The sequence below is a fragment of the Rhodamnia argentea genome, chromosome 7, assembly GCF_020921035.1.
Source record: "Rhodamnia argentea isolate NSW1041297 chromosome 7, ASM2092103v1, whole genome shotgun sequence".
In the NCBI taxonomy this organism is placed as follows: domain Eukaryota; kingdom Viridiplantae; phylum Streptophyta; class Magnoliopsida; order Myrtales; family Myrtaceae; genus Rhodamnia; species Rhodamnia argentea.
In genome coordinates, this window is record NC_063156.1 from 10,180,410 (window position 1) to 10,200,093 (window position 19,684).

The window sequence follows — 19,684 nt, forward strand, 5'->3', positions numbered from 1 at the left end:
GCACGCGACATCATGCGATAAGGAGAAAAAAGCTAATACGCCGACCTCTCGAGGGATAAGTGGAAAGGTTGCTAAAGTACATCCAAGAATTGAGGCATAGACTGACATCCTAGAAAGTTGCGGCCACTAATGATTATTCTTTGTAAGCGGCAATAGTCGGAGAAAACACTTTGTAAATGATCCGCAATCAATAATACTTGTAAGTTTTTTCCTACAATTTATTCTATCAGCTCTTTAGTCCTGCCTATCGTACTTTGTTTCCTTTATTTGTTTACTTCATATTTTAGCGAATCGCCACATAATCCGAATCATTCTAAAAGCCGAAGACCAGAACCTTCGGTGACTTTCGTCGTGGACCACTTCTGGCGAAACAGAACATAATGGGAGGAATGGAATGGTAATCGAATGAAATGAAGTGGAATGGAATGGAATGAGAATTATGATCACTCCGTTCGATTGAAGGAAGAAAAAATCATGCGAACGGAATGGCATGAAGATTCTTTTGCTTGGTTTTTCAGTATGGATTCCAATGACTTCAATATTCCCTCAAAATTGTAATTTTATTGCACTACAGTATAATTGTTTTTCATAGTTAATTTGCAAAAGAAATATATTTTATGACACTACAGTATAATTGTTTTTCATAGTTATAATGATTTTCACAAAGTTGATTTTGTTGATGCTACTGCATGCTCTTTTGGGAACCCCGCCCGCCTGTTGAGACGGTTTAGAAACACGAATGTAGGCACTAAAGGCAATCCGGGAATGGCGGGCGCAGGCGGTCTTATTCCATAACGATGGAGATTAGTGTTTGTTCTTCAGTACAAGCAGAGCTTTGGGACAATGGTGAAATTGGCTAGATTCATTTCTCTCGACAGGAACTTAGTACTGTAGAAACTCTGGACCATGCTTATAATGGTTCTCCTATGATCTCCCAGCTTCTCACAAAGAATCTTGCAAGCAGTCTATCAGGGCCGGGCGCCTCATATGGGTGTGTATTGTTCAGTGTCATCAAATTCTCATCTTTTGTCGGAAAAGTATTGGCTGTGGGGGATACTAGTTTTCCAAGAAGGCATCAGATTTTTTATTGACTCTGAGTCTGATATCAGTCTGTGGAATCCGAATTGGAATGGTCTTGGTGTGCTTCGCAGCCTTATTGAAGGCCCTCTTGCTAGGGAGGAGGAATTATGAGTCAAGGGTTGAGTAGGGGATGCGTACTTTACAAGAATTGCCTTTGGTATTACTGATTACCTGAAGAAACTTGTCACTGGTGTTCCTATTTGCCACAGGGAAAATCAAGAACATTGGGTTTGTTGGAACTTGGTGTTCTAGAGGCATATTCTGAGAAATTGTGTGGTTACCAAAAAATTCTGGAATGAGCTTGGTGTCCTAAGGGCACGTCTTGCTCATTTGAGCTGCCTATCAAAGGTTGGATTAAATCAGATGTCCGATCGAAGCAATTGTGTGAAAATCCTGGTATCCCGTGGTGTATTCTATTCCCTATGGGACTGTGGTCTCTACGAATTGCAAGAAAAAAACCATGCTTTTGGCAAAGACAGATCATCAATGAAACCTGTAATGATAAATCTATCAAAAGCGGCTAATATCTTGCTGTCAATGGCAGTAGAATTAAGCAGAAACACGATACTACAGTGCATTTCAGGTGGCTTCCGCTACTGGTTGACTGGTGGAAGTAAATCACCGATATTGTGGTGGGTGAAGCCTACGGATGTGCTGGAGGAGGAGGCCTGATCTGAGATTAATCACGGCCATCAAAAACTTGGTTTTGCATGTCATTTTGGTACACAAAACCCAGCAAAGGATGAGTGTAGGGCACTAAAAGATGGCCTTCAACTTGCTCCAGCGTCAAATGTGCAAAAGCTTGAGATTCAGATTGACGATGCAGATCTTGCGAAAGCTTTTTGAACATGATTGTGGAAAATCCTTCACTAAAACGAGTCTTTGATGTTCGCAGGCAATTTTTGGGATAGCTGCAGTAGTTTCGAATCACGCAGATATTCCCAGGAGGCCGACAGATGTGTAATGCACTTGCCGAAATTGGGAAGCCACAGAAAGGAATTCTTGTAAGTACTTACAGGAATTCCTGATGATGTTGTTGGGAAGCTTATTTTGTCTCATGGAAAAAGGAGAATGGATTCCTAGAACTGTGTCTGTTGCTAGTTAGCTTGCTTTCCTAGGTTTTGTTGAGCTCCCATATGTTCATGTTTTAACCGCATTGTATTACCAAAAAACAAAAAACCAAAAAGCCCATGCAGAACCAAAATTACTGACGACAGGGGAGGATGGAAACATATAAAGGCAGTGCATAACTTAAGTAGGTTAAAACTAGTACAACTACGGAGTCATCTTCATTAGCTACATTCTTTTGAAGAGCCTCGTTTTCTTAGACTTGTGATTTTGTCAATTGCTCTACTGCTAGCCGGAAGTAGACAGACGGTGTCCACGAGGGCATCCTCACAGTCATGGTAAAGAGGGTTTGAGTTATTTTCAAGGTTTATTTTTAATTTTAATCATGAAAAACAAAAATGTATTTGGAATCGTGGATAATATTTATTTGAATTCACGTTATATCCGAACGTCAACAAACATTGCAAGGGATATTTAGAATCGTGTTGGGCCACTTCACCACCTACCTGTTAGGATATATGTGTGAATTGTGTTAAGTTCCGCGTCAGAGAATTGACGGGATGTGCAGCAGTTAGTATTTCTCTAATGGCCCATAACTCATTAGCTTCAACTTTGAGTGAAAGTCCAGATGGATATGTTGACTGGTATCTAGGTTTAGGATTCGAGATGAAAAAGAAAAATTGACCTTTCCACGAAAAAGGACCATATATTTTAGGCAAGTATTCTTTTTTTATTTTCATCATTAGCCTGGATACAACAAAATAATTCTATTCTATCGAATAAGTACCTTGTGTCACTTGCTCGAATATTTAGTATTCTCTTATTTATTACATATATTTACTATTTAGGCAGAATACCGCCATTTGAATTTGAGCTCTCTTTTAGCGGTCCCTTAGTAGATGGCCATAGAAGATTAGACAATCCCAGTGGGTGGGCATAGGGGATTAGATAACAATTGTGAGGCACGAATCCCAAATGTTTTCGTTGACTTGTATTATTGCACTGATGAACCTTATTCAATGCTCTAGGTGTGAGGAAAAGAAAAAACTGCATTATCAGCTTCACAGACTGGAGTGATGGGGCAATGTTTCTATTGACCAATTCTTGCAAACGGGTCGTTCAATTGTATTATTGCACTGATTAACTTTATTCAATGCTCTAGGCGTGGGGAAAAAAAAAACTCTGCATTATCAGCTTCACAGGCTGGAGTGATGGGGCAATGTTTCTATTGATCAATTCTTGCAAACGGGTCGTTCAATTGTATTATTACACTGATTAACTTTATTCAATGCTCTAGGCGTGAGGAATAAAAAACTCTGCATTATCAGCTTCACAGGCTGGAGTGATGGGGCAATGTTTCTATTGACTTCTTCTTCTTCAAAGTTGATTTAAAGGGTTCCTTCTACCGGGCACATCCAGATTTGAGGTGCTTGGGTTCTCTGGTTTTCGCTTTCTGAAGACGAAGTTGCTCCTGGCTTTCCAAACTTGCCAAAGGGTACTGGCCAGAAAATCGAAGCTTACTGAGGTATGACTGAAATTAAGCAACCAATCTTCCATTCGGGTCGGGCCTTTGAGGTATATATAATTCGAATATTCAGTGCAGGATCCGTCCATACTTGACTGGTCCCGGGGCAGAGCAAGTTTCTACAAATCGCAGGTAACATCTCCGACTATGTTTTTCTTTAGTAAAATTCCCTTAGTGGGTAGCGCATTTTGTCAAGTACCCCACAAGAAAATTTTGATTTTTTGGGGCTTGTATTAGTCCTCCAGATCCTTTTTCCATGACTCTCGGGGAATCTGGTAGGACGTAGAGGCTGAGATTCTACTTTGCCATTCAATCTCCTCCCTGATTTTGATGTACCCACCCGTGACCGTGGACTCCCCTGACTTGGTGTTGGTCCAAACCAACTTGCCCTCTTTTATCTGTGAATCCAGTGGGATTGTGAGGATTTCATTGGTAATCTGCTCAGGTTCGTTAGAGGCTGTTCATTCCAAGCTGATGTTTCTCGAACGGTAAAATCAGAGACCTTTTTCGGTTCATCTCTGTTTGCCGGATCCCCAATTACTCCTCTAGGCAGCCACCTTACTTCCTTGATACTGATATTTTCTCCATTTCCTACCGTGCATCTCAAAGAAGGATTGATTGCTTCTCTACCTATCAGATGACTTTGCCAACCCACGAAGATTGATGTCCCTTTCCAGCAGCCCATAAATCACCATGAGGAAAATAAAGGCCTTTTGCTAATTGGCACCATATAGAGGGGGGAGATTCTATCATACCCCACGCTTGTTTTCCCAACATCCCCTCGTTGAAGGAAATTAAATGCCGAAAACTGAAATCAATATCGCCCTTTGCAAGTTTAAGAATCTCCAATCGTTTCCAATGCAAACCAGGTTTTTGTTCACTGCTTCTCCACCAGAAATCTGCTATCCTTTTTTCTATGTTCCATCAAATAGAAACTGGATTTTTAAAAACCCACATGGCATATTGAGGAAATGCTTAATGAGAACTTCTTGGTACTTGGTGGTTACCCGGTCCTGTACATGTAGACACCACAGTTTTCGTGAAATGTCAAAATTTTGACACGAGGCTTAACTTTTCCTACCAGTCACTATTGGTTTATTAGTTATCTTATTATCTTTGTGGAGAAATTCAACTGTCCCGTAAGGCCTTTTTACATTGCATTTATGCATGTCCGGTGACTTTCAGCTTCGTAGAGCTCAGAAATCTGCTTTTACTGAATCGGTGCGAGTCAGGTGCTTCATTTTCTCTGCGACTGGTTGCAATGGAAGGGTGTGACTATGAAGTGTTTTTGAGCTTTAGAGGACTGGACACGCGCAAGGGCATCACCGATCATCTCTACACCCGTCTCGGAGAAGCAGGGGTCCGTACATATAGAGACGATGAAGATCTCCACACCGGTGAAGAGATCGGCCCGGATCTCCTGGGAGCGATTGAGCAATCGAAGATCTCCATACCCATCTTGTCCAAAAGTTATGCTTCCAGTAAGTGGTGTCTTATGGAGCTGACTAAGATGGTGGAGTGTAGGAAAAGGAAGGGGCAGATAATCATGCCCATTTTCTACTATGTCGAACCATCCGAGCTTCGATACCAAACCGGGTGTTGTGGCGAGGCCTTGCTTGTGCACAAAAACAAGAAGCGAGTGGACGATGAGACCATCGGAAAGTGGAGAGATGCTCTCAGTGTGGTTGGAGGGTTAAAGGGATGGAACATAGAGAACGTGGCTAACAGGTTCCTAATTATCTTATCGTATCTCTCTTTCTTATCAACCTATACAACAATCCGTTGCACTTGTGTGATTGTGTCATTGAAATAAGCAGACATATTATCATTCGTCAGAATTAACTTATGTGTTGTGCTGCAAATGAATGGATCACGGTTCAAAGCACTTGAGACGTGTACTATATGCTAATGATAAAGTTTTCTTGAGAAGGAGAAGCTTGTTTACACATCAAAAGCACCCGTAGACATCATCAGCCCTTTTTTTCTTATTCGCAAGATGTAGTGATCACCTACTATACTTTGATGGTTGCATCACTGTTCGAGTACTGCACAAGGTTTGAGCACTGCCTAGCAAGTCCAAAATTTTGTTCCTTCTGTTGAACGAATTTAGTATTTTCCGTTAGCATTTCCTGTTGCATCCTCTGGCTTCCAGAGACTGCTATCAATTCCTGATGTCATATATTTCGACTTGTCTATTCTAACTTACTTTTCTACTTTGCCTTGGCCTTTCTCGTTGTTTTTTGGTTAGGCACGAAGGACAACTAGTTAAACAGGTCGTTACCACGGTTTTAAGTGAGCTGAAGAAGGCTTATTTGGAGGTTTGTGACTTCTTGGTTGGTATTGACGACAGTGTGAAAGAGGTGTTGGGGATGATAGACAGCGATAAGGACAATGTAAAGACTGTGGGAATCCACGGAATGGGTGGCATCGGAAAAACTATTCTTGCCAAGGTAGTCTACAACCAGCTTTCTCAGGAGTTTGCTTACACTTGTTTCCTTGGTGGTGTTAGAGATACTTCAAACTCGAAAGGACTTGTGTATTTGCAAAACCGACTAATTTCAGATCTCTCAAATCAGACACTTCCAAGTGTTGATGACGTTGAGAAGGGAAGGGGGACAATCAAAGAGAGGTTTTCTAGTAAGAAAGTTCTTGTTCTTCTTGACGACGTCGATGACGAGAGTCAACTAATTGCACTTTTGGGGAGGCGGTGTTGCTTTGGTCACGGAAGCCGGATACTTATAACCACAAGAGATGCAATGGTTCTCCGTGCATACAAAGTAAATTCGACTTATTTAGTTGAGGGAATGGATTTCCCTAGATCCCTTCAGCTATTTAGCAAGCATGCTTTCAGAAGAGATCACCCTCCAATTGAAAAATTGGAACAATCCAGAGAAATTGTGAAGTTCGCCCAAGGTCTTCCGTTGCTTCTTGAGGTTATGGGTTCTACTTTATATTCACGTGGACAAACAAAAGAAGAGTGGAAGGAGTACTTGACAAAGTTGAGAAAAGGAGACATCAAGAGAATCACAAGTAAGTTGATGATAAGTTATGAAGGACTAGATCCTAGTCGGAGGCAAATATTCCTTGATATAGCTTGTCTTTTTTATGGATATGATAAGAGTATGGTAATGTACATGTGGGAAGACTGTGATTTATGCCCGATAGAAGGTCTTGAAACTCTTCAGTTGATGTCTTTGATTAAAATTGGAGAGGATAATACGTTGTGGATGCATGATCACCTGAAAGACCTTGGTAGAGAAATTGTTCTTCAAGAAAGTCATGGGGAATTAGATAAGCGTAGTAGGTTGTGGAATCACAGTGAAGCGTTGGACATTCTACGAAGGGAAAAGGTAAATCCTGGGTCCGATTTCTTTTGCCCACGAGAAACCACATTTTAGTAATCACGGGCACTCTCCCCTCAATGAAAGCAATCACAATTTTTCCTACGTACACGGTTTTAACATCTCCATATATTTCACGAACATTTCTTAGATTTCTAAATTTAAAGTTTCAAAACTGATGTGAGACCAAACTTAAAAATCTTTAGATACGCCAAATTATCTTCATACTAACTTTGCCTTAAATTCGAAGGAGAACCCACATTTTTCTCTTAATTAGCTAACCGCCTCCTTCTTTTTCATTAATTTTCTTGTTTGCTCACTTAGAGAAATGAGAAGCTCGAAGCCCTCTATTTGAAGTTTGAGGATCGGTCAGAGTATCGTTTCACTCTTGAAGGATTTGCAGCGCTACCAAATGTAAGGTTCCTTGGTGTTGATAGCGAACCCCTTGCTTATGATGAAGTCGACCGTATTCGCTCCCAAGCTACACTTCTTTGGCATAACTTGACCACGTCGCCCAAGGACTTTTTATTGTGTGACCAACTCCTTCCAAATTTAAGATGGCTCTCTTGGCATAATTTCCCCCGGCGAGTGCTGAAGATAAGAAAATTTTCGGTGTTTAATTTAGTCATTCTTGATTTTTCAAGGAGTAAAATCACTCACGATTGGGACGGGTGGAAACATATCGAGGTACCCTCAGCTCTAGATAAGTTTTCTTATTGGTGTATATGTTTTCTTGGTGTGAAAAATTTACTGACATTTGTCTTACCGTGTTGCAGAGAGCGGCGAGATTGAAAGTTCTTAACCTTTCGGGGTGCAATCACTTGATCAAGACCCCTGATTTCTCCGGATTCTTAAAGTTGGAGAGATTGATTCTCGAAAAGTGTGAAAGATTAGCTGAAATCGACTCGTCAATTGGTCTATTGGAGCACTTGGTTTTCTTGAACTTGAACTTCTGTAGTGAGCTCCGCCTTCTACCACAAGCATTGGGTGGACTACCAGCACTCACAGAACTTCTCCTGGATGGGACTTCCATACAAGAAATTCCTGATTGGTGGGGTATGGAGAACCTGGAGAATCCTCATGTTCAGATTTCACCATCAACAAGAGCTGGGGATTCACTCAATTGTCTGACCTCATTGTTGAAGCTTTCGTTGGACCGTACAGAAATTGCTCACCTACCCGACTCCATTGGAGCGCCGACAAACCTTGAAAGCTTATCTTTGAATGAATGCTCGAAAATGGGCAGACTTCCCCACTCCATTAATGAATTACGATCATTGACTCAGTTGGATCTACCGGAAACGGGAATCACAGAGCTCCCCGACTCTATGGTAAGTCTAGAGAATCTGAAAGAGTTGAAATTATCGTGGATCGAAGCGTCATGGTGTCTCTCTGCCCTGCCTAAACTTCCTGTAAGCTTGACTTCTCCGACAATCATGCATCCAAATTTGACAACAATTCCCAATCTTTCAAGCCTGATCAATCTGAAACGACTGTTATTGGCGACGGAATTGCTCGATATCTCTAGCCCATCCGAGTTGGTGCAACCGCAAGATCCCATGCTTTGGTGGATTGGGAGGCTATCCAAATTGGAAGTCTTGACGCCGATGATCCCACGCATGACTAACCTGTCTCCCGAGCTAAGTGCGCTTCCTCACTTGAAGTCTCTTCATCTTTATAGATGTGAGGCTCTGGGATGCATTCCGCAGATTCCCTCGAGCGTCTCAAAGCTTCATGTCGTAAAGTGTCCGTCGCTCACCACACTTGATATCTCCAATTTGAGGAACCTGTCGGAACTCTATGTCATCGCCACACCTATGGTGGATCTCTTTGGGCGTGAAATTTTAGACAATCTGCTTGCATGGAAGATAGAAACAAGTGAGGACTACAATGACCCGGAAATGGAAGATAGTTTGGGGCGAATGTTGTTTGAACAGCACGGGTTCGCAAAACTTTTGCCCCCGCTCTAGATTTGCCTCTGTCAAGCCGAAAGATTATGAGTTTGATCTCAAGGATACAATCTGAAAATTGTATTAGAAGATATCCTACATGCCTGGATTTTTCGATACACTTGAAAGATTTTCTCTCTCTACTCTCTTTGACGAACCATGTAAATGAACAAGTGAAGATAATTACATGATGCGTTAAATAAGTAAAGAGCGCGAGAGATTGAGCCACGTGAAACTGGACCTAACAAAAGTCCAATAGTTATAAACTCATCTAGAAATTTTGTCGAAACGTAAGATATTCTTCATAGTTTTAATAGGCATTACAATATACATACATAATGGCAGGTAAATACAACTAAATGCAACTTAGAGTCTCATCTGTTTTCCATTTATGAGATTTCTTTAAGATCTTCGATTATGTATGTATTAATTGCATTCTCTAAAGATAAATATTTCAATTGGTTTTTCGCCAGACCAAAAGATATACCCGTTCATACGTGTCCATCTGTGTAACGTACGAACATATCTCTGGTAGATACATAAAAGTGAGTAAAGCTCGCGTGATGTTACACCACATGGTGTATGTTTCACGTCCGAGCTTTACCCCATGCTTTGGTTTTGAAGGTCACTTCAACATATGGCTCGTGATTTTTCAAAACTAAGGAAAAAATTGAGGGATTGACGAGTTTTATGATTAAAAAATTGTATATATACTCATCATGACACAATATTTTTGAGGTATAACAAAGTAATTGATGGCCTTTATGTTTAAAGTGTTACATGGATACAAATTATGAAAATATATTTTATAATATTTCACTAGTAAAAAATCTCTAACGATAATAATAAATAACTTCACATTCACATTTGTAACAAACAAACTAGATAAATAGTACTTAAATCAGTACGATACTTACTGGGAGTTGAACAATATAGAAAAGCCTTTTGTCGCTACTAGACCACTGTTTTGGAGGATTAATGAAAACTTATCGATCATCACAAAAAGAATCATCTTACATGCTTTTACAAATGCCCGAATACAATAAAATTGGGAAAAGTGTCCAAAAAGTCCTAAACCTATTGCATTAGTGCCAATTCAGTCCTAAACCTTTTTTTGGTTCCAATTCGGTCTTAAACCTTTTGTATTTGTGCCAATTAAGTCCTAAACCTTTTATTAGTGCCAATTCAGTCCTAAACTTTTTACAATAGTGCCAATTTAGTCCTAAAATTTTTGGATTTATGTTAATTGAGTCAATTCGGCCAATTTTGATTGGAAATCAACGACATAGACGTCAATTATCCTACGTGGCACGGTTGGCGCTAACGTGAATATTTTTTAAATATTTTTTTTGATATTTTAAATAATTTTTAAAAATAATTTTGAAAAAAACTAAAAAAATGCTTAAAAATTATTTAAAATATCAAAAAAAATATTTAAAAAATATTCACGTTAGCGCCAACCGTGCCACGTAGGATAATTGGCGTCCATGTCGGTGATTTCCAATCAAAATTGGCCGAATTGACTCAATTAACATAAATACAAAATTTTTAGGACTAAATTAGCACTATTGTAAAAAGTTTAGGACTGAATTGACACTAATAAAAGGTTTAGGACTTAATTGGCACAAATACAAAAGGTTTAGGACTGAATTGGCACAAAAAAAAGTTTAGGACTGAATTGGCACTATTGCAATAGGTTTAGGACGTTTTTTTATCATGCATCACTAGATCAACAAGTGACTTGTTATTGCTCATATGAACTTAATTCATAGGATTGCTCATCACATAGGTTGGGTTACCATCACCATTGATTTTCTTCAGCTGGCTTGTCCTATTCCCCTCGATGCATAATAAGAGGATTGGCCAAAATCACTTCTGATTTTACATAGTTGATAGACACAATTCCATCTTTAAGTAGCTACTATACCACATCACGTCTTTGTCGCGACCTAAAAATTGATTTTTCAGGTTAACGGATTATTAGGTTAATTAGATTAACTAACCTAATTCGGACTCTCTCAAGTCCTACCGAATCGCAACTTAGGTTCAATTACATGCCAACATTTTAAATTAGAGCCGCCACTAATCTTTTGTGGTAGGTAGATCAGAAACCTAAATAAAGTATTCGAGAGAAAATACTTTATTTCATACGAACTAGAGATTAAATGGATTCGGGGACTTGGTAACATTAACTTTTCAATTAAATGCCCTTTCGGTACCCGATTTTCATGAAAAATCCTTAGTTTGATGATTTGGATTAATTTTTTTGGGGGGTTTTCTTTTATTAAATGTAATGCTAATGCAATCTACCTATATGACATGTGAGATGTAATGATATGGAAAAAATGCGTGACATGGCATAATGACGTGGCAAATATGCATGACATGGAAAATATGATAATGCAAACTAAACTATAATGCTATGCAACGTGAATGGTATTTTTTGGTATATTTTTGTGTATTTTCGGATTTATGAAAAAATAAAGGTAAAAACTACCCTAACGTGAAGTAACATCTAAGTTAATTTAAGGAATTGATTTCTCAAAGTCTAATTTTATTAGACGTTATTTTCATGCAAAAAATGAAGAGAAATGTGATTTAGCTTAAGAAAACAAGACATCTTTTTTGAAATTTTTTTTAGGAATTTAATTAAACGAGAAAAGTATGAAATTTGAACAAAAATAAACAATTTTGCCCGTAATCCACCTTTAATTCCGAAAATCCAATTTTAATTCACAACATTCCCCGAGATTAGGGCCAGCACGTGAATATATTATAGAATTACCTTCGTCCCTATGTACATAGGGCAAACCTTGAAATTCTATTTAGGAATTAGCAATCCGCTCCTCGAGATCGAGGATTTGATATCTAATTCACACGTACGGGCACAATCGTACTTCGTGATCGAAGTCATATGTTGCCTTTATGTACGTTTTCCGAGGGACAATGCACTTTGGGGGAGCATGAATTATGGACATGATTGCTTATTTAAGTGCAAATTTGGGAAAAGTACACCGAAGTGTCATAACTTTTTGTACGGCGTTCACTTGAGTGCCATAACTTTTAAAAATCGTTCACTTGAGTGCCATGTTGACGTGGCAGCCGGAAAGTTACTGTAGACACCGGAAAAGTTACTGTAGCACGCCGAAAAAGTTACTATAGACGCCGGAAATCTGACATGGCACGCTGGAAAGCCGACGTGGCACGTCGGAAAAGTTACTATAGCACTCAAGTGAACGATTTTGCTCCGACGTAGCACTCAAGTGAACGATTTTGCTCCGACGTAGCATTCAAATGAACGATTTTTGAAAGTTATGGCACTTAAGTGAACGTTTTGAAAGTTATGGCACTCAAGTAAACGCCGTACACAAGTTATGGCACTTCTAGTGTACGTTTCCCGTGCAAATTTTAACAGACAAACAACCACATGAATAAATAAATATGCATAAGGACATAAAATGCAAAAGCCAAGGTTGATCGAAGGTGATACACCAAAGCAATGTCTCAAAAGTCCTTTCGCAGTCAATTAAAAGTTCATTCTTTTATGATCAAACGGGTTTGCTCTATCAATTTTTAATTACAAATTGATGCACGTTTAGCAAGATACAATAGTATAGGTGCAAGTTATCAACTCAATAAGCATAAATCCACAATCTAAAGTTTCAACATGTTGCCTTTTCCAAGCTAAAAATCTGCGCTGCGTAATCCGTCCAAAATAGCCGCTTTTTAGCTCAAATTTTCAACAAATCAAGCTCCTAAATAGCCAAGACTCCACCACCAGAGGTAACTTTGTTAGATCTCAAGTAACGACAAAAGAACGAGCTGTTTTACCACCCAAATAAGGCTAATTTGTGCGCAGACAGAGTGTTGATGACTTCGAGCGTGCGGATGAACCTTAGATGTCGACAAGGCTGCACGAGCTAAGTTGGGATGACGCAAGGCTGGACGATGGGGCTGGGACGCTGCACTTGATGGCAGAAGGTGGCAGCGTCTCGGTGTATGGCGGACGACAAGACGGCGTCGGAATGATATGCCGCGGGGGAAGATTTTCGACCAAAGCTTGCTTGGACCTGAACACCTCTTGCCTTTTGCCTCTCTAAGCTCACGTGTATTTTTTTATGACAGCCTCCCCCTCCAATGGTCTGGTGGTCTCTCCTTTTATATTAGGAAAAATGTGCATCTTGAGAGATGGTCTATCCTTTTTGTAAATATTCATGCATATCTTCTTGATTTTTATTTCTTTTTGCTCCTTCAGCTAATATATGAATATATTCGGCTTGATTTCCCCACGCCCAGACCATGATTCTTTCTCTCTTTATTGACTTATTTTTTTTTAATGAAAATCTCACGTGAATGATTGGCTTTTCTCCGCAAAGATTCTTGTCTAATGCCACGACGTCAGAATACTCCACATGTGAAGCGCATGGAATTTTTAGACATGAGCCTAAACGAACTTACTGAAAACTCACGTGTATCAATCCAAATATTTCAATTGAGCTTCAAATATTCCACCGTCACCTTTGGTCCACAATAACGCAAATACAATATATGTTAAACTAAATTAAATATGCTAGGCATGAAAACTTATTTTTTGTGAGAATTAAAACTACCTTTTTTTTTTAATGCATGATAATTGATTTAAAGAAAAATCAAAATTTAGGTGTCAACAGTCTTAACTGGATGTCTCTTTCTATCATTGAAAGCTTTACTCTTATTGCCGCTTTGCAATAGTTATTGCCACTTGGCAATCACAATGCAGACACGCAAGGTGTCGGTTTCATTCCCAAAGGAACATATGCTAATAAATTTCTCAATTACTCAACCTCGTTTTCAAATCTGAGTTTTAGAAACATTTTCCTTTTCCCGAGAATTTGATCTGCTCTCGAATCACCAATATAAGTATTTTCTTTTCTCTTGCCCCTACTAGAATGTCAAAGGATAAAGCACAATGTTTTCACATATGTGCTTGGTAGAACCTGAGTCTACCACCTATTTTTTGTATTTGCCACAATATTGGCTTGAGAAATGACCGCAACAATAATTTTTTCATAATCATCTGCTACCACCAAGTCCATTTTTGGTTTAGCAGGATTGTCATTCCCCCACAGTGTTGATTACGTTGAGAAGGGAATGAGGACAATCGAAGAGAGGTTTTCTAGTAAGAAAGTTCTTATTCTTCTTGGCGACGTCGATGACGAGAGTCAACTAACTGGACTTTTGGGGCGATGTTGCTTTGCTCCTGGAAGCCGGATACTTATAACCATGAGAAATGCAATGGTTCTCCGTGCACTCGAAGTAAAATGGACTTATTTAGTTGATGGAATGGATTCCCATAGATCCCTTCAGCTATTTAGCAGACATGCTTTCGGAAGAGATTACCCTCCAATTGAAAAATTAGAACAATCCAGGGAAATTGTGAAGATCGCCCAATGTCTCCTGTTGCTTCTTGAGGTTATGGGTTTGACTTTATCATTACGTGGACAAAGAAAAGAAATATGGGATGATTACTTGATGAAGTTGAAAAAGGGAGTCATCAAAAGAATCAGAAGCACGTTGATGATAAGTTATGAAGCACTAGATCCTAATCAGAGACAAATATTTCTTGATATAGCTTGTCTTTTCGATGGATATGATAAGAGTACGGTAATGTACATGTGGGAAGACTGTGGTTTATGCCCAACATAAGGTCTTGAAACTCTTCAGTTGATGTCATTGATTAAAATTAGAGAAGATAATAAGTTGTGGATGTATGATCAAATAAAAGATTTTGGTAGAGAAATTGTTTTCAAGAAAGTCATGGGGAATTAGATAAGCGAAGTAGGTTGTGGAATCACAATGACGCGTTGGACATACTACGAAGGGAGAAGGTAAATTCTGGGTCCGATTTCTTTTGTGCACGAGATATTCTACATCTTAGTAATCGGGGGCAATCTCCCCTCAATGAAAACAATCACAATTTATTCTACATACACGGTTTTAAAATCTCCACATATTTCACAAACATTTCTTAGAATACTAAATTTTCAAAACCGATGTGAGAGCAAACTTAAACATTTTTAGATACGCCAAATTATCTTCATACAAACTTTGCCTTAAATTTGAAGAAGACCCTACATTTTTCTCTTAATTAGCTACCCACCTCCTTCTTTTTCATTAATTTTCTTGTTTGCTCATTTAGAGAAATGAGAAGCTCGAAGCCCTTTGTTTGTAGTTCGAGGATTGATCAGAATATCGTTCCACTCTCGAAGGATTTGCAGCGCCGCCAAATGTAAGGTTCCTTGGTATTGATAGCGCTTATGATGATGCCGACTGCCGACCATTTTCTCTCCCAATCTACACCTCTTTGGCATAACTTGACCACATTGCCTAAGGACTTTTTCTGTGCGACCAACTCCTTCCAAATTTGAGATGGCTCTCTTGGCATAATTTCCCTCGGCGGCGAATACTCAAGATAAGAAAATTTTCGGTGTGTAATTTAGTCATTCTTGATATTTCAAGGAGTAAAATCACTCATGATTATTTTTACCAAAAAAGAAAAAATCACTCATGATTGGCATGAATGGAGACATATCAAGGTACCCTCAGCTCTAGGGAGGTTTTCCTCTCGTATTCTATTTTCTTGGGGTAACAAATTTATCGACAATTATCTGTGTTGCAGAGAGCGGAGAAATTAAAAGTTCTTAACCTTTCGGGGTGTGAGCACTTGATCAAGACTCCTAATTTCTCTGGATTCTTAAAGTTGGAGAGATTGATTCTCGAAAAGCGTGAAAGATTGGCTGAAATCGACTCGTCAATTGGTCTATTGAAGCACTTGGTTTTCTTGAACTTGAACTTTTGTAGTAATCTCCGCTGTCTACCAGAAGCGTTGGGTAGACTAACTTCTTTGTTGAAGCTTCCATTGGACAAGACAGGAATTACTCACCTACCCAACTCCATTGGAGCGCCGACAAACCTTGAAAGCTTATCTTTGAATCGATGCTGGGGAATGGGCAGGCTTCCGCACTCCATTAATGAACTACAATCATTGACTCGGTTGGATAGATGGGATACGGGAATCACAGAGTTCCCCGGCTCTGTGGAAAGTCTAGAGAATCTGAAAGAGTTGAGCTTATTGTGTTCCCGAGGTGTCTATACCCCGCCTAAACTTCCCGTAAGCTTGACTTCTCCGACAATCACATATCTAAAATTGACGACAGTTCCCGATCTTTCAAGCCCGATCAATCTGAAACAACTGTTACTATGGATGGAAGCGCCCGATATCTCTAGCCCATCCGGGTTGGTACAACCGCAAGATCCCATGCCTTGGTGGATTGGGAGGCTATCCAAATTGGAAGTCTTGACGCTGAGGATCCCACACATGACTAACCTATTTCCTGACTTAAGTGCGCTTCCTCACTTGAAGTCTCTTCATCTTTACAGATGCGATGCTTTGGTATGCATTCCACAGATTCCCTCGAGTGTCTCAGAGCTTCATGTTGTATATTGTTTGTCGCTTACCACACTTGATATCTCCAATTTGAAGAACCTGTCGGAACTATATGTCCTTGGTACCCCCGTGGTGGATCTCTTTGGGCGTGAAATTTTGGACAAGCTGCTAGCATGGAAGATAGACACCAGTGAGGACTACTATGAGTTCGAAATGCTAGATAATTTGTTGCAAATCGTGTTTGAACTGCACGGACACGCAAAACTCTTGCAGCCACTCTAGATTTGCCTCTGTTAAGCTGAAACATTATGAGTTTCATTTCAAGGATACAATACGAAAATTGTATTAGAAGATATCCCACGTACCTGGATTTTTTGATAAACAGTAAAGATTTTTTTGTATCTCTACTCTCTTTCGCAAACCATGTAAATGAACAAGTTAAGCTAATTCCATGATGCGTCAAGTAAGTAGAGTGCACGCGAGGTTGAGCCACGTGTAGCGCGAAATAGTACAACTATGCGTCTTTTGGTGACAAATGAAAATAATTAGATATGTCTATATAGATCTCATTAGATGAATGATCAAACATCTCTGGCTGGTAATATTCTATCTTGTTCTCAATTTGTAAGAAATGAATGACAAAAATATTGTAAATGCTTAATAGGGATTGGACAACGTAGAAATATCTTTTGTCGCTACTAGACTACTGATTTAGAGCTTTAATAAAACTAGTCCGTCGCCACAAAAGGAAATCGTATCGCAAAAAGAGTTATAAAGAGCAAGTTTTTCCGCGATGCAGTTGACCGGCCTGATCTATGTCCATAAAGGTTTACGGCAGACCGCCATCACATGCCTACAACAATCTTCAGAAACAGATTACAATGAAACGGTCATGCCATAAGAACACGAACAGAGCAATAAAGGCCAAAAAGTAGTGCCGAATCCCGCAGTTTAAATAATAGGAGGCAAGTGCCGAAGAACTGATGTGCCTAAAGTCATTGCATTTCATGTTTCTTTCCTTTCAGACAAAGAAACGCACTCATCAAGATTCAGTGTTTACGTCGATGCGGAAGAGTTGCAACAGGTTTGATCAACCGAAACATCATCAATTTAACACAACTCTTAAAATTCCACACACAAAATCGCTACAAACATGTTAGGCTGCGTTAATATGGGTAGAGATAAGCATATTCATACTCACTGTAGATTTCGAGTAGACAGGCACAAAACTTCTGCAGATTGAAAAACCAGCCACGCAGCAATAACCCATTTAAGTAACATCTTCAAGATGGACAATCTCTTCAAACAGAGAAACAGAGGAGCAGAAATCTTCATTTCCAAATTGGAAGCCAGGATTTGTCGAGGAAAAACATATCCGCCCTCGAGAAAAAGAGTACCGCCTTACCAAAGCTTCAATCGCTCTGTCAACTGCCGAGTAACGTGGTATTTTTGCAAAATAATGTAGATGCAAATAACAGTGGCACCATTGAGCCAATAGTGGATTGTTATATTATTTATGCAAATGAAAAGGGCAAATTCCTTCAAGGGGAGGCGCACCTTATTTCACTTTAGGACATAACTAATAGGAAAGATGGAAGAGTTTCTCCGTTCTTTTTCTCTACCTCGCCTTCAACTAATTCACCGACAACAGAATTTTACCGTCAAATATTTTTTGAACTTTGTCCTCCAAATAAGTAATAAATAGAGGGTATCCGGAAACCCCCCCCCATCCTTTATGCAATTTAGGATGCGTTTGGTAACGTTGTTGTTCTCGGGAATAATTTCCGTTCAGAAATGATTTTTTCTATTTCTATTCTCCAGACGAGTTTCTAAGCAAAAGAACGTGTTTGGCAACTGCATAAAATTTCTATTTCCGGAATAGAAAAAGAACAAAAATGCATTTGGTACGACCCTAAAAATTTATATTCCTAATTTTTTTCATTTAATTATAAAATGTTCGTGGAAATGTGGAGATGTGGAGACTTAACATTTATGTTTGGATAAAAATTGACTTTTGTAAGGAATTAACTAATCAAGATATCCTAAGATGGCTTAGAAAATCCAACGTGATAGTTGGTAGGGGTGTCAAAAATATCGTAGCCAGCCTAACCAGACTCGAAATTTTCGGGGTTGTTTGGTTTGGGTTGTTCAAGTAAAGAGTAAACGATTTCAGGTAATTTGATGGTTCAGGTCGAGTTTGGCCAGTTTGGTTCGGTTCATTCCCTCCCCCGCCACCGCCCCCCCGGTCTTTTTTTTCTTGCCCTTCTTTTTCTTCATCCTCCCTTTTCACCTACGTTCCGAATAATTCTAAAAAAGCACTAGATTTAATCAACATATAATTTTAAGATTCAATTAGAAAAATTGATAATATATAATTCTGCCTTCCTCTTCGACTCGCACCACACCCACCTTCAATATAAAAAAAAAGGACTTAATAAAACTCAATTGTTAACATAATTCATATATGTAGACACAAAGCATTTAAATACAAATTTAGATGTTCTTCCTTTGTTGTCAATTCTTTCATGATGGATATGGATATGTTAATGCTTCTTTTGTAAAATGTATCCGACGGTGCTGAAAGAAAACTCTTAATGTGGAAATTAAAAAAAAAATCGATTATTTTGATTGTATGTTGACATTATTTTGATGACGAATCTACTCTACATGCAAAGATGTCACATAGCTGTACAACGTGCCGAAATTCTCTTTTTTTTTATAGAAATGACGTATTGGCATATCGTGTTGTGTCATGTGGTGTCTCATGTCACGTGTTGGTGTCGGTGCTACTTAGCTCATCACTCCAACACTATTAAAATATTAAAGTTGGAAAGACTATGCATGTCCTAGTTAGATAATCTACCACGAGCCGCTCAAAAATTCACTCACGACATAAATTGCACTCGCAATCTCGTGAAAACAAGATGATCTTATTGTTACTCGATCGATCATCTTAATGATCACATATGAAGGAACATTTCAGATATATCATCTGTATCAGACGATATTGAATTAAGCTAACTCTTTGCCCTATTTTTAAATGCAAATACAAAATTAATTATCGTGTAAAATACACAGCGTGCAGGCAAAAACATCATTCTACCGCATCAGATCATGTCATGTCAATCATCAGACGAATAGATGGAACTGTTTTCTCGTTTCCATGAGCCAAAATGGTATTATTAGGCCTTTTAGTATGGTTTGAAGTTGAAACCGTATGGATTTGCTCTGTAGAACATTGGGTCTAGATCTGTAATGAAGTGGCATTGGAAGTAAAATTGACTTATTTAGTTGA

General features: G+C 39.1%; 2 protein-coding genes and 1 long non-coding RNA gene across 6 annotated transcripts in view; 1 reads left to right on the forward strand and 2 right to left on the reverse strand.

Annotated features, from left to right (window-relative positions):
• Positions 1–14,665, forward strand: part of LOC115737698 (disease resistance protein L6-like) — a 66,036-nt gene extending 51,371 nt beyond the window's left edge. For 2 of the 4 annotated variants that reach the window (XM_048283228.1, XM_048283226.1), the window contains exons 3-4: positions 5,922–6,606; positions 14,415–14,665. In XM_048283228.1, the coding sequence (XP_048139185.1) occupies positions 5,922–6,606; positions 14,415–14,648 (919 nt within the window). In that variant the 3' untranslated portion in view covers positions 14,649–14,665. Of the gene's footprint in view, positions 1–3,574; positions 3,673–3,869; positions 4,119–4,866; positions 5,402–5,921; positions 6,607–14,414 lie in introns of those variants that run through there. The other 2 variants (XM_048283227.1, XM_048283225.1) reach the window with 2 other exon arrangements.
• Positions 1–19,684, reverse strand: part of LOC115737700 (mitotic-spindle organizing protein 1A-like) — a 45,554-nt gene that overhangs the window by 7,220 nt on the left and 18,650 nt on the right. The window lies entirely within an intron of this gene.
• Positions 5,596–5,892, reverse strand: LOC125316093. The gene is made up of 2 exons (XR_007199414.1): positions 5,738–5,892; positions 5,596–5,690 (listed from the first exon to the last, which is right to left on the reverse strand). It is a non-coding gene; the product is annotated as an uncharacterized LOC125316093 (long non-coding RNA).